General features: G+C 45.3%; 1 protein-coding gene across 1 annotated transcript; it reads right to left on the bottom strand.

The window, feature by feature from the left end:
- Nucleotides 1-9,805: 9,805 nt before the first annotated feature.
- Nucleotides 9,806-11,528, bottom strand: LOC121288245 (probable G-protein coupled receptor 139). The gene is made up of 2 exons (XM_041206735.1): nucleotides 11,450-11,528; nucleotides 9,806-10,710 (listed from the first exon to the last, which is right to left on the bottom strand). Exons 1-2 carry the CDS (start codon nucleotides 11,526-11,528, stop codon nucleotides 9,806-9,808), a joined length of 984 nt encoding a protein of 327 aa, XP_041062669.1.
- Between the last annotated feature and the right edge of the window lie 2,755 nt (nucleotides 11,529-14,283).

Genomic DNA, 14,283 nt, shown 5'->3' with positions numbered 1-14,283 from the left:
CTTCCGACTAGGCACGTTACAGCCTTCCGGACTGAATATTGAGTTCAACAATTTTAGATCATGCACTCTCACCTCCATCCCCACCCCCTTTCTGAACCCCCCTTTTTTCCAATAGTGTATATAGATTTTTCTTTTCCCACCTACTTCCATTATTTTTAAATGTATTTCTATACTTGGATTTATCTTTACCTTTTAGCCTATTTCGATCCCTTCCCTTCACCCCACCCCCACCAGGGCTATCTGTACGTTGCTTGTCCTGCTTTCTACCTTTAATTAGCACATTCCTTAGATAATATCACCACCTTCAAGGCCTCTTTGTTCTTTTGTCTGTGACATCTTTTGGTTATCCCCAACTATCACTGGCCCTCTATCCAGCTCTACCTCCCCACTGCCCACCCCTCCACTTAAACCAGCTTATATTTCACCTCTTTTCTATTTTTCCTTAGTTCTGTTGAAGAGTCATGCGGACTCGAAACATTAACTGTGTTCCTCTCCGCAGATGCTGTCAGACCTGCTGAGTTTTCCCAGGTAAATTTATTTTTGTTTTTGATATCATCGGGGTCAGGCTCCTAGCTTATCTGCCCACTCAAGCAATGCAGAGGCATCAAAGAGCCACCAAGTTCTCCAGAGCTTCCCACCCCCCCTCCAACCCCGGCACAGGCTGCAAACTCATGGGGCAGGATTTTGAGGTTATCAGGTGGGTATGGGGAATGGGCCTAGGAGCAGCCGGGTAATGGTCCACCACCTGTGATTGACCCCCAACTGCGGTTTCAGGCTGACGGGACAATTAAAGCCAGCCCAGCATGAAACGTGGCTCGTTGCTGGTTGGGAAGGGTCGAGCGGGGCAGGTGCCTGTCAGTGGCTGGGTCCAATTTAAAAGCGGCCCAGGGAGCCCCTGGAAGGCTGCCATGGAAGAACGACTGTTGTGCATTAGGAAACTCAAGTGATGGAGTCGAGTGTGACTGGAGACCCCAGGCAGGAGGGCAGGTCGGGTGGGCACTCGGCTCCTCGCTTTTCGGATGATGCCTCACCATCCTGCTGGAGGAGGTGGCTGCCAGGAGGGAAAGAGGAGGAAACCGCACCTCACCAAGAGGGCATGGGAGGAGGTGGCAGAGCTGGTCAACAGTCATGACCTGGTGTGGCACAGATGGGTGCAGTGGTTCAATGACCTGCTGTGCGAAGGAAGGGTGAGTACTGTGTTGGCATGGGTCAGCGTGCAGAAGAGTTAAGGTGTGGCCATCCCCCTGTGGAGCTCAGGGGTGTTAGAGTCTGAGTGCCAACTGTTAAAGTCACTGGAGCTGGCCAGGGGGGTGTGACCTGGCTGCTTGGACTGATTGCCTTGCGGCTCAAGGGCTATGACTGGGATGTGCCCTACGAGGTGTTCCTTAGCTGGGGTTGGCCAGGCTGCAATGACGCTGCAGGTAGAGAGTGGACTAATCAATGCTCCTCTGTCCTTTCAGGAGAAGACGAGCCATAACCAAGCTGAGAGACACGTACAGGCAGAGACCCACCAATCCTCCTGCTACTCAGCAGGTTCGAGCAGGATGCCCTCGAGCTCGAGCGCTAGCATGTTCCCCGTGTAACTGGGCGTGGAGAGGCCAGGGTGATAGACAAAGGTAAGAGTGCAGTGCGCAGAGGTGAGAGTTTCAGATTGTGCAACCTTTCTTGTTTAGTCCTTTCATTGATGGGAAACTTGAACCTTGATCATTGAAAGATGATGGCACCATGATGCTGATCTCCATTGTCTCACCAGGGTGCCTGGCATGCATAGTGAAAGTGTGGTGACTTTAACTAATGATCTGTCCTTGTTCTCTGTTTTAGATTCGCCATCAATCGCTCTGTGGACCCCAAGGGCCCACCCCTGATGCCGGAGGACCACCGGGCTTCACTGGCATCTGCTTCATACCCGCTCTCTGAAGCAGGCACCAGCGCAGATATCAACACCTCGGAGGGCATTAGATCAGAAGCTAGAATGTTGGAGCAAATTGGTGAGGGCAGTTTACAATTGCTTGAGGTGCAGGTGGAGGCAGAGAGTGCCCAGGGCACCGACAGTCGGAGTACAATGCTCAGCCGAAGGCAGATGATGAGTCTCTGGAGTCATCCATTATGTTGCAGATGCTGGATGTCCAGCGAGATGTACGCGAGGATCTGACAGAGATCCATGAGGGTATGCGTGTCATGGTCTCCATTATGGAGCAGTCCATGAGGAGCATCAGCAATGCATTGACCCTCATGGCTAAGCTCACTGCCTCCTCTATTGAGAGCGTGGCAACTTGCACGGAGAGGCATATACAGGGAGAGAATGAGGGGTTCGTGGGGTTGCGCTCGGACCTCCAAGCTCTCACACAGGCACTAACCTCAGGTGGGCAGTGTCAGTTTGGGAGATGGCTGAGGCACCCAGGATCCCAGCTTGGTGCCCGTCCATCAATGCTGAGCAGGGAAGTCCACAGTGACCTCACTTTGGTGCATGAGCTGCTTGTTGTCTCTGTGGGCTCCTTTCAGGCCGCTCCACCTGTCCGCCAGTGACAGTTGCATTTGATGAGGCTGCGATGACTGGGCAGATGCCAGCCATGATACTGGGCACTCCTTCCCAGGCGGAGCCAGCACAGGCTCCACTGGCCACAGGACGACCACAAAGGTCATCAAGGCCAACAGGACAGCAGAGTCAGCAGGCTGTCTCCAATGCCACTGCCAGCGAGGGTGAGGGGGCACCAAGACATAGCACTCGGAAACATAAGTTAAAGGCACCATGAGCACAAGAGGAGCAGTTCACGGGTGATTTTCTGTTCATTTATGTTTAGTTTATCTTTACTGGTCTGGGAATGAAGACCAGAGAAGGTTATGTAAATTGTTTTGGATTGTCAAAATGCGATAAATTTTGTTTTGTCGTAATGACCTGAGTAAGCTTCACCTTTTTATTTTCGTGGTGCGGGGTACGCCAATATGTAATGCTAGACGAGAGTGACTCTAAACTTTATTACACAGACACTGAGTGGACTTTGGGTTCAAATGAAAGGGTCATTTCAGACATCCAGGATGGAGGCGGCAGCCCTGGCATGAGGTTGAAGCTGATCTTTGGTAGCCTAGCTGAAGGAATGTTGGATCAAAGTGTCCCTCCCTCCCTGGAGGTTACCAAAATCTGCCTCCTCACCCTCAGCGTTCTCCTCACCGTGCTCCTCTTCTTACTCCACTGGATTCATCATCTGTGGCCTGTGGAGCTGCATCAAGATCCTCTTCCTCCAGTGGCTCCCCCCTTACCAGTGCCAGATTGTGGAAAGTGCAACATGCATCCACTATCAGTGACACCCGCTCTGGGGGGTATTGTAGTGCACCCCCTGTACAGTCTCAGCCTCGCAAGCGAACCTTGAGAAGACCTATGGTTCTCTCTATCACAGCCCTTGTGGAGGCATGACTTGTATTTTAACACTTCTCTGCCTCTGTTCATGGGTGGTGGAGAGGTGTCATCAGTCACCTTTTCAATGGATAACCCTAGCTGACCCGCTGGCGCCTTGATGGCCAATGTGTGTTGTCGATGACACCCTGGACGTGGGGGAACCCAGCAATCGCTGCAAAGCTCTGGCTCGGTCAGTCTGGCTGGCCCATCCGTATGGTAAAGAATCAAGGTCAGTATCCACCTGAACAGAGCTTCTGTCACCAGCTTGATGCAACTGTGGACAGCTGATTGGGAGACTGCACAAAGATCCCCCACTGACCATGGGAAAGAGCTGGAGGCATAGAAGTTGAGGGCCACTGTGACCTTCAGAGCCACTTGCATGGGGTGTCCACCCACACAGTCGGAGTTGATCTCAGGGTCAATCATCTGACAAATGGAGGTCAAGGTCATGGTCTCCCTGGAGAGACGGAGCCTCCTTTGGCATTGCAGCTCGGACATGTTGAGTTAGCTGCATCACTGCCTGTAAACAATGGCAGCAGGATAGTGGCATCTTCTTTCCTGCATCCCTTGTGTCTGTGCCTCTCCTCTCACAGGTCCTTTAGGAAACTGCATGAAGATAACTGGCCTCCTCTCCCTTCTGCCTCGCTTGTGCCCGCTGTCCGAAATATCGTGCGAGTCCGCGATGACGTTGGGACACTCGCCTGATGTCATCGTTCAATATTTTACACCCGATCGGGTGGGGGTCCATGCACAACCGTGGGACATAAAACTCTGCCCAGAGTTTCAAGCTGCCATTCCCCCCTTTTTCATTCATTCGTGGGATGTGAGCATCACTGGCAAGGCCAGTGTTTAATGTTCGTTCCTAATTGTCTTTAAGAAGGTGGTGGTGAGCTGCATTCTTGAAGCACTGCAGGCTATCTGCTGTAGGTACACCCACAGTGCAGTTAGGAAGGAAGGTCCAGGATTTTGATGCAACAACAGTGAAGGAATAGCGATATAGTTTCAAGTCAGGATGGTGTGTGCTTTAGAGGGAACTTACAGGTGGTGGTGTTCCCTTGTGCCGGCTGCCCTTGTCCTTCTAGGTGTTAGAGATCCACATGTTTGGAAGGTGCTGTCGGTGCTAGAGCCTTGGTGAGTTGCTTCAGTGCTGCTTGTAGATGGTACTTACTACTGCCACTGTCCATCGGTGGTGGAGGAATTGAATGTTTAAGGTGATGGATGGGGTGTCAATCAAGTGGGCTGCTTTGTCCTGGATGGTGCCAAGCTTGTGTGTTGTTGGAGCTGCACCTCATCCAGGATGGTACAGAATATTCTTTCATACTCCTGACTTGTGCCAGGTGGATAGTGGAGAGGCTTTGGGGATCTAAGAGGTGAGTTACTCACCACATATTTCCCAGCTTCTGATCCCTTCTTGTGGACACTATTTATTTAACTGACCAAGTTAACTTTCCGGACAAAGGTAACACCCCAGGATGTTAATAATGATTATTTCCATGCTAATAATGTTGTTAAACATTAACTGGATATGGCTAGATTCTCTTTAGTATCTCTCTTATATCTGAGTCACTGAATATTTTCTATTGTTCACTCCATCTTTTCCTGTCGTGCAACCTCACCAATGTCTTTCCTCAGCCCACTCTGAGAATTCTACCTGGGATCCTCATCTCACTTCTCCTTTCTCAAACTTGCCTCTTACTCTCACCACTGCAATTCCCACCCGCTCTTCTCTATCTGCACCCACTTTATTTCTTCATTGTGTTAACCACACATTCACTATCTCGTTCTCTACTATCTCGTCTTCCAACTCATCTCTCATAGCTGAGAAAATCTCAACGTTGCTCGCTAATGTTCCTCTTCTCGCAACTACCCTTGTGTTTCTCTCAGTCATCTTTTACTCTTTCACTCTTTCTTTCCATATCACCTTTGCTTTCCTAATAATCTCCCCTTCAAATCATTTTCTCTCCTAATTGTGTAACAAGCACAAATAAGAAAACATTTCTTCCTTCTCTTTGAATTACATTGACCTGCTGATCTTTATTCCAACTGTTCTCTGTCACCTGTTCACTCTTTGACATTGAATTAACTCTAATGTCTTGTCCTTGACTCTCCTCTCTTAGTTCTGCAGTCTCACACTACAAACACTAAATTTGCTGTCTCCCATCCCCTCCCTTTTCCTATTGACTGTTCTCCACTTTTGCTCACTTTGTCTATGCTGACACATGATGGGTTAAATTTTACCGTGGTCTCTGGGATGCTGGTGTCAGGTTGAAAAGTGGATCCTGAGCCCACACTGGCCGGCAGCGGGACCGGCTCTGTGAATTAAGGATGGAGGCAGTCGCCTGATACTGCCAGCCCAACCAGAGACAGCTCTGATGCCTCAGCAGTGCCACAGGGAGAGCTCAACAGTGCCAAGGCAGGCTGGAAACCTTGGGGACACCTCAGAACGGAGGCACGCTCAGATAGTTAAGTAAAAATGTAAATTTTGGGGACTGGGCGTTGCATACCCAAAGAGATGGAACTGAAACCTCTCTAGGGGAATGGTTGGGGGCACAGGGGATGCCTTTCATGCCTGCATTCCCACTTGGGCCATGGAGCCTCAGGCTCTGATGCCCCCCCACCACAAAACAACTGCTACAAGGGGGACATCTCCATGATGATAAGGGCCACATAATGTGGAGGGGAGGGGAGATGCCCCACAGTCAGAAAAATGACAACTGCCCCATCCAAAGGCCTGTATTTGGGGGTTTAATTACACCAATGGGCCACCCGCCTCCATGGAGCAGGCAACCGATACACAGCTCGGCCCGCCTCTTGCTCGTCATGGGTAAACTTACCCGATGGCAGGACGGCAACAGGGAGCTTTCCCATTGTGGCTTCCTGCTACTTTACCAGCCCCACCACCTCCATTCCCAATACTCAGGGAATGGTAAAATCCATCCTGACGAGAAAGTTAGGAAGTAGAAGGTTCCTGATTCTTGGGAAATTTTCTTCAGCAAGTGGCAGCATCATCAAGAAATGGTCAAGGGAACAGCCTGTATTCTGGCCTTTTAAAAACTGGCTTCATTTCCTTTTAATTTGTTGTGGGGTGATGAGTGTGTGACACTGTCTTTCTGATGGTGAGCAGAAACCACAGAGAAATCGTCTCATTGACCAATCCCACAAGGTTTCTGCCATTCTTTCACTCAGGTTCTAGTTGGAGATGAGGAGCTGTCCTCTGGGGTAATGCAGCCATTGTTTTCCCTTGGACACAAAGTTACTGACTGTTATGAGACAGCAATTTGATAAAGCTGTGTTCTTTAAACATCCCAGAGGGAATCTTAAAAACATAGGTTATGACATTTGTTTAAAGTGGTATTTTTGAGATGCAATTCTAAATCCAGGAATCAGACCACCAGTTCTCAGGTGGTTTTATTTCAACTAAATGAAACATTTTATTAATTTGCACAAGCTAAATATATACATGGCTACAAATTACTTTTAACAGATTCACAAATTAATCTCCACTCAGGCAACAGTAACCCATAGACTTAACCAGACACCAGGCAGACCATTTGCACCTTATGAATTCAAAATGAGGTTCCTTTCACTTTGGTTCCTGTAGAGACAGTTGTAGGCTTCCAGCTGCTTGGATCTTACATTGCCTCTGCCCTGAACACACAAAAACTGCTGAAGTTACACCCAGCACAGCTCATTGAATGTAAATTCTCATTGTATCACCAGCCCCTTCTAATAATAAAACCCCTTTAATAGTACCAATTTTATTAGTAATATAAATCTATTGCGGGGTCTCTGCTAGCTAGGTGCCAGATTTCACTATTGTTCTCAAATGCTCTGTTCAAAAATGCAAATGCACTCTACCTCTCTTACATCTTAAAACTGGTACACATCATAACATCCGGGCAATCTGACTTTAATCCAGTTAAAACACCCACGGATTAAAATCTCTATTTTAAAAGAAAAATATCTTCCAATAATATTATACACATTAATAGCTTCATGACACTATCTAACAAAATCTCACCGTTTTATTACTCCTCCACCTCATTCATTTTCCTATCTCCACCTTTTCACATTTCATTTCTCCTCTCTTTTTAATCCTTTCCTTCTCCACTTCATTCACTATATCCCACTCTGATATTCTCAATAGTTCCTGCCTCATCTTTCTCTGTACACAAACACATTTCAACCTCTCTTTCACACACGTTTTTACTCCTGATCCTCTCCCTAACATCCAATCTTTCTGAATTCCAATCTATCTTGTCTCTGCTTTTTCTGATAAGTTAACCTATCAGCTCAGCCTCTCAAATCTTCTCCTTCATTCCCTCCCATCTCCATTATTTCTAACCTGCAGCTGCTGGATCATTTGAGGTCGGGGACACCTGATAGGAGTGAGATCAGGTTATGGTTGTTGGTGTGAGTTTCCAGGCTTTTGGTGAGTTTGAAAAAATGGTTACAACTCCCCTCCATCCTTGCAAACTATTGTTCAATTTCCAATTCATCTTACCTCTCCAATGTGCCATTATCTTCCAAATCTGTGCCCATCTTTTCTACAATTCCAATTTTAACCTCTCCAATCAGCTTTCCACTCCTGCCCCAACACTGAAATGGTCTTCATCAATGGCATCCTGTGTGACTCTGATCTCATCTTCCAACTTGATCTATCTGCAGCTTTTCACATGGTTAACCATGGCATCCCTCTCCAACACCTGAGCACCGTTGAGCAGTTAGGTGGGACTTCACTCTCCAGGTTCCATTTGTCCAATCATAGTAAGATGGTGGGGAAGGTTGGGGGCTGGTGGTCTTGTGGCACAGTGAATATTGTCCCACCCTCTGAGCCTGAAGTTCTGGTTCAAGTCCCACGCCAGGAATTGATGGTCAAGGAAGCTGCATTCATAACACTGATTTCTTACCGGTTGTTTTGCGACTGATGTTGGGGAGGGTTTAAACTAACTCAGCAGGGATGTGGGAACCAGGAGAGAATATTAGAAGCTAATACCAGGGTTAAAGGAATGTTGGGAGAGGCAGATGGCACCAAATAGAGAATAGTAAATTAATTGATGAAGTCGGAACAAGTAATGAAGCCTAATTTAGGGTTAAAATGCATGTATGTGAATGCACGGAGTATGGTTAACAAAACTGGGGAGTTACAGGCATAGTTGCCTTGTGGAATTATGATGTTGTGGCAATAATGGAAACCTGGCTTAAGAAAGGGCAGAACTGGCTAAAGAAAGAGCAAACTTGCATTTGTAAAAAACCTTTCACAACCTCAGTGCATCCCAAAGCACTTCACAGCTAATGAAGCACTTGAAGTGTCGTCATTGATCTAATGTAGGAAATGTGGCAGCAAATTTGGACTGAGCAAGTCCTCACAAACAACAATCAGATAAATGATCAAACAATCTGATTTTGGTGATGTTGGTTGAGGGATGAATATTGACGAGAAAATTGGGGACAAACCATTGCTCTTCCTCCAACTAGTGCCACAGAATCTTTTATATCCAGCTGAGAGGTCAGACAGAACTCAGTTCATCAGCTCACCTGAAGTGCAACACAGACAGTGGCCTGAATTTTACCCTCAGGGCGCATCTGAAGTCAGTGAGGCCAGAAGTGGATGTAAAACACACTCCCGGCCGAGATCGCACTGTGAACACCATCTGACGCTGGCTGGCCACTTATCGGCCAAGCAGTGTGAAACGCTCCTGGAGAAAGGTTCAGCACTACCGGTGGGGGTGGGAAGAGGACGGGTGCTAGTGTCACCGTGGGTGCTGGTGAGCACTTCCACTGAAGGCAGACAGCTGCCTCAGGGAGCTGCAGACCTCCAAATAATAAAAGAAAGCACAGCAATGACGCAGAAAATGTGCATGCAGCACCATCAAGCACCTGAAAGCATACTTCATCAAAAAGCAGTCCCCAGATATTTCTTTTTATTTTCAATCCTAATGGAGATTTCACCCGGCCCTTGGATGAGGTTTCATCAACAATGCCAAACCCGCCTGGCCGATTGGCCCATCCGCCAAATGTAAGGGTGGATGGGCCATGAAAAATCACTTTCAATTTGGCTGTTAGTGGGAATAAATGCCCGCTTAATTGTCAGCAGGCGCTCTTCCGACTTTTACATGCGCCTGGTGAGTGAAATATTGTACGAGTGCACGATAACGTCATCTCAAGCGATTTTACACATGTTTAGGTAAGGAACGTGCCCGCCCGCGGGATGTAAAATTCCAGCCAGTGCAGCAGAGCCTTGTTTATGTGCTGGAATAGAACACATCCTGACACAGAGGGGAGAAAACCACCCTGCACTGAGCCAAGACTGACACTTACACAGTCAGCCTCAGTTCTGAGGATAAAAGTGAAGGCAGCATTCAGTAGAACATTTTGAATGTTATACTGCTTTGTTTTAAGTTGATTTGATTATTTGACAGATTTAATAATTGCAATAAATGGATACAATATTGCGTTTCTCAGCTTCTCTCTGAATTTAGTCTGGGCCAGTGCATAAATACACGTATTTGTACAGGAGCTCAGCAGTTGAAACATATCTCCAGTGTAGTCTGCGATAAGTAAGGGATCCGTATGTTGAACTGGAACATAATGTCTGTCTGTAATTCTGGAAATGAGGAAAAATACAACATACGGCATCCACAGCACGATAAAAGTACCAGAAATGGAGAATAGTAAAATGATGGATTTCCTTCGGCTCTGCATCTCTGGATCATCACTGTTCTGGTTGTTGTGTTGACTTCGCAGTGCTCTGCGGGTTCGATTAACCATCACAATGTGTCTAACAGTCAGAGCATTGAGGTATAAAATCAGAAAGTACGGCAAGAATGGGTTTAAAATTGTATCAAGCCAGTCAAAAGTGACCCATCTTGGCAAAGTAAAGTAGCTTAGTTGAAATTGAGCTCCCCACTCCACATTGTTAACTATATAGACAGGTTCAAAAGCAAAATACAAGGGGATGTTTTTGAAACAGAACACAACACAGACGGTCACTGTAACCACAACTGCAGTTTTCTCCCTGCAATACTTCTCTCTGAGATTTTGACAACAAATGAGGACAAATCGATCGACAGTGAAAGCGACCGTCAACCAGACAGAGCAATCAATAACCACATAGTTGATAACCTCATTAATGCTTGCGATGGAAGTGTAGCGTAGAAGTGAAATTGGGAAATAGTAACCAAGTATGTAATAGGTTATCACATTGAAAATAATGACCAGTAGGTCTGCTGTTGTCATACCGACCAGGTAAAGAGTGATCCCTTTGGATAGACCACAGCCTCCTCGGGACAGTAGAACAATTGTCAGGAAATTAGCTACAAAGAAAAGAGCAAATTTCCAAATTAATTACATGGAATTACTTGTAAATGACAACTCAGAATCAGCTCAATCAGTCCATCAGGTCTATGTCAGTATTTATGCTCCACGAGTGCCTACTCCCACCCTGCTTCTTCTCACCAGATCAAAATATCCTTCTATTCCTTTCTTCCTCATGTACTAACTGAAAAAAACTTACATTATCTGTGTGGGTGTGATAATACTACAAGATCAAAAAGAAGCAAATTCCTCTCTGGAATCACAAAATGCTGGGAACATGATCTAAGGGCTCAGGAATTGATAAAGGGATAAAGAATAATTTCCATCTAGCTTTCCTTCCACCATCCTGGTATTCACATGATACCAAGATAATGGAGCTGTTGACTAATGATAGCACACGATCTCTAACAATCAGTCTTCAAGAGACCAAGACATGGGACAAGGAAAACTCCCAGTGATTGGGAGTTTTGGAATCATGTTTCGGGAAACTTTTACACCTCCATTTACCACAAGCCATGCTTCAAATTCCTCACGTTCTGTATCCTAAAATGTATTCTTATTTAAAAAAAGGAAACTTAATATATTGTAGAAAGAGCTCCTCATTGAAGGAAGACGTAAAACGGGATTATGCATTAAGAAAGAAGGTCCGAGCTTTTATACATTGAGAGATACATCCAAAGCAAGAACAGACTTAAAGACTTAACGAAGAACCAAAAGTAACCGGCGCCAGCTTCTTACCAGGAACTCCAAAGATTCCAAGAAAATGATAATAAATGAAAGTTGTCTGTTCGATTATCGATAGTTCCATGAATTTCATTTTTGGAGAGAAGAGATAACACCAACATATGATGAGAGACCTGAAGCAGCCGTAGTCATCATTCCTGTCAGCCCCTATATAAAGCAATTCAATCCTCTCCTGTGGTTCAATTAGGTTGCAGAGGGAGTGGAGTTAGCTCACAGTCTTTGAGCAAACAGATATAGTTCTTTTGCCAGGTATTGGGCAATACATTTTTTACATACACAGGAAGTCTGTAACTTAACAATTCCAATTGAAGAATATTGTTCTGCAAAATATAACTGCAGAAAAAGTTGGCTCTTCATGGCCTTTTTCACTGCTAGACTACACTTCAGTAAGGAGCATTAATGAGGTTGTCAACTATGGGGTTATTGACTGCTCTGTCTGGTTGATGGTCACTTTCACTGTCGATCGCTTTGTCCTCATTGGTTGTCAAAGTTCAGCGAGAAGTATTGCAGGGAGAAAACTGCAGCTGTGGTTATAGTGACTGTCTGTGTTGTGTTTTGCTTCAAAAGCATCCTTCTGCATTTTGATTTTGAGGCTGCCTATATAATTAATAATGTGGAATGGGGAGCTCACTTCAAAACAACCTACTTTACTTTGCCAGGATGGGTCACTTTTGACTGGCTTGATACAATTTTAAACCCATTCTTGCCGTACTTTCTGATTTTATTTCTCAACGCTCTGACTGTTAGACACATTGTGATGGTTAATCGAACCCACAGAACACTGCCCGGTCAACACAACAACCAGGACAGCGATGATCCAGAGATGCAGAGCCAAAGGAAATCCATCATTTTACTATTCTCCATTTCTGGTACTTTTATCGCGCTGGGTTGCTGTATGTTATATTTTGCCTCATTTCCAGAATTACTGACAGACATTACGATCCAGGTCAATTCACGGATCCTTTACTTATCGCAGACTACACCGGCGATATGTTTTAACTGCTGAGCTCCTGTACAAACACATTTATATAGAATTACCTGGAAAAACTCAGCAGGTCTGGCAGCATCGGCGGAGAAGAAAAGAGTTGACGTTTCGAGTCCTCATGACCCTTCGACAGAAGGGTCATGAGGACTCGAAACGTCAACTCTTTTCTTCTCCGCCGATGCTGCCAGACCTGCTGAGTTTTTCCAGGTAATTCTGTTTTTGTTTTGGATTTCCAGCATCCGCAGTTTTTTTGTTTTTATTTTTATTACATTTATATAGTCACTGGCTCAGACAAAATTCAGAGAGAAGTTGAGAAATGCAAATATGGATCCATTTTTTGCAATTATAAACAATGTTAAATAATCATGGCAACTTGATAACAAAGTAGCAAAGCATTGAAAGCATTCTATCTTAAATTCTATCCTGAAACAGATGCTTACTCTAAACACATATCCAAGTTGGTGCTGTAATTACAGAGGTGTATTTCAAATGGGCTAATAAACCAAGGCCCATCTCCTCTCTCAGGTGGATGTAAAAGATCCCACAGCACCAGCTTGAATGATTTGAATGGAGTTCTCCCCAGTCCCGTGGCCAATATTTATCCCATAAGCAACACCACCAACGTAAGAATGTCTGTTCATTTATGTTATGGTTGTTTGTGAGTGTGGAGGAATAAAATACCTGTATAATGAAATTAGTGTAGAATGTCCCCAAACAGTTGCGCAGCCAGCGCATAAATTAGCAAATCAAAGGGCCAGTGCTACCTTCCCAGACTAAGGGGCTCCGGATGTCAGATACGGTGGTGAAACCCAAGAGACAAACTATTGTGTGTGCATTGCCCAGGATATGTATCCATTAACACTATCTATTTGTTAAACCATTGTCATTGTCCTGTCTAATCATTGAAACATTAACACTGATCGCTATCTCTGGAAGCCATTTGAAACTATTGTAGTTGCCCAAGTTTCTGTCATGAACCTTCTGCTATATCTATGTGTGTAAAGAGATGTTAGTCAGAGTGCTGGCTAGCACTGTTGTATGCTGCTGGGCTCTCCGTGATATCACGATTATAATAAAAGGCTTCTAAGGCAAACCTCCTGGGTCTGAGTGTTCACTCCATTTTCCGTGACAGTGAGGCCTTGATATGTACATGGTGTATGCGCTGCCACATTTCCTACTTTACAACGGTGCCTAACTTCAAGGTACCTCATTGCTGTGAAGTGCTTTGGGATAGAGACCAGCAATTTAAAAAATGTGAAATCCTAATTATTTACTAAAAGAATGAAGCCACAATATCCCATGGATTTAAAAAGAAGAATTTTTAATATACAAGAGTCAACAAATCTCGCGCAAAATATATCCTAAAAAACTTCTGTACTTTAACAACCTGAATTAACCTCAATTAAACATGAATTATCAGCAAATGATGGTCAATTACAGAATACAAATTAGATATTAAATGGCTGATACAACTAAGGCAGATTATACGAATTGGCTCGGCAATCCACACAGCAAATATGTCATTAAACTCAGTCACAAAGCTCTTCAAAACTCTGTGTTCCTCCGAAAGGATTTCAGTTACTCTTCTAGGAGCTAGTCTGACCCCCAGCCGACAGCAGCACACAACCAACCTGAGTTCCACAGCTACTGTCTTCACCAAAAATGGCACATGTCAGCAGTACATCCTCAACCCAGCCTGGATGGTGTAGATCCACCAATGTTACCTTCAAGTAACAGATACAGCAACTTATCCTCAGCTTCTGGACCTGGACTCTATCTTCTTCAGCTTGTCTATATTGCGCCACTGGATGCATGACAGAAACTCCCAAGCTTAGATGTCTCT

The sequence above is a fragment of the Carcharodon carcharias genome, chromosome 2, assembly GCF_017639515.1.
Source record: "Carcharodon carcharias isolate sCarCar2 chromosome 2, sCarCar2.pri, whole genome shotgun sequence".
Taxonomy (NCBI): domain Eukaryota; kingdom Metazoa; phylum Chordata; class Chondrichthyes; order Lamniformes; family Lamnidae; genus Carcharodon; species Carcharodon carcharias.
Note: the sequence above shows the minus strand (reverse complement) of the source record. Positions and strands in the feature narration are given on the sequence as shown.

What these genes read in the sequence shown, in the direction of transcription:
- LOC121288245 (XM_041206735.1), bottom strand. Translation starts at nt 11,528, where the DNA reads ATGAAATTCATGGAACTATCGATAATCGAACAGACAACTTTCATTTAT. An exon ending in TGGAATCTTTGGAGTTCCTG is followed by an intron (nt 10,711 to 11,449) that starts GTAAGAAGCTGG and finishes TTTTCTTTGTAG; the next exon opens with CTAATTTCCTGACAATTGTT.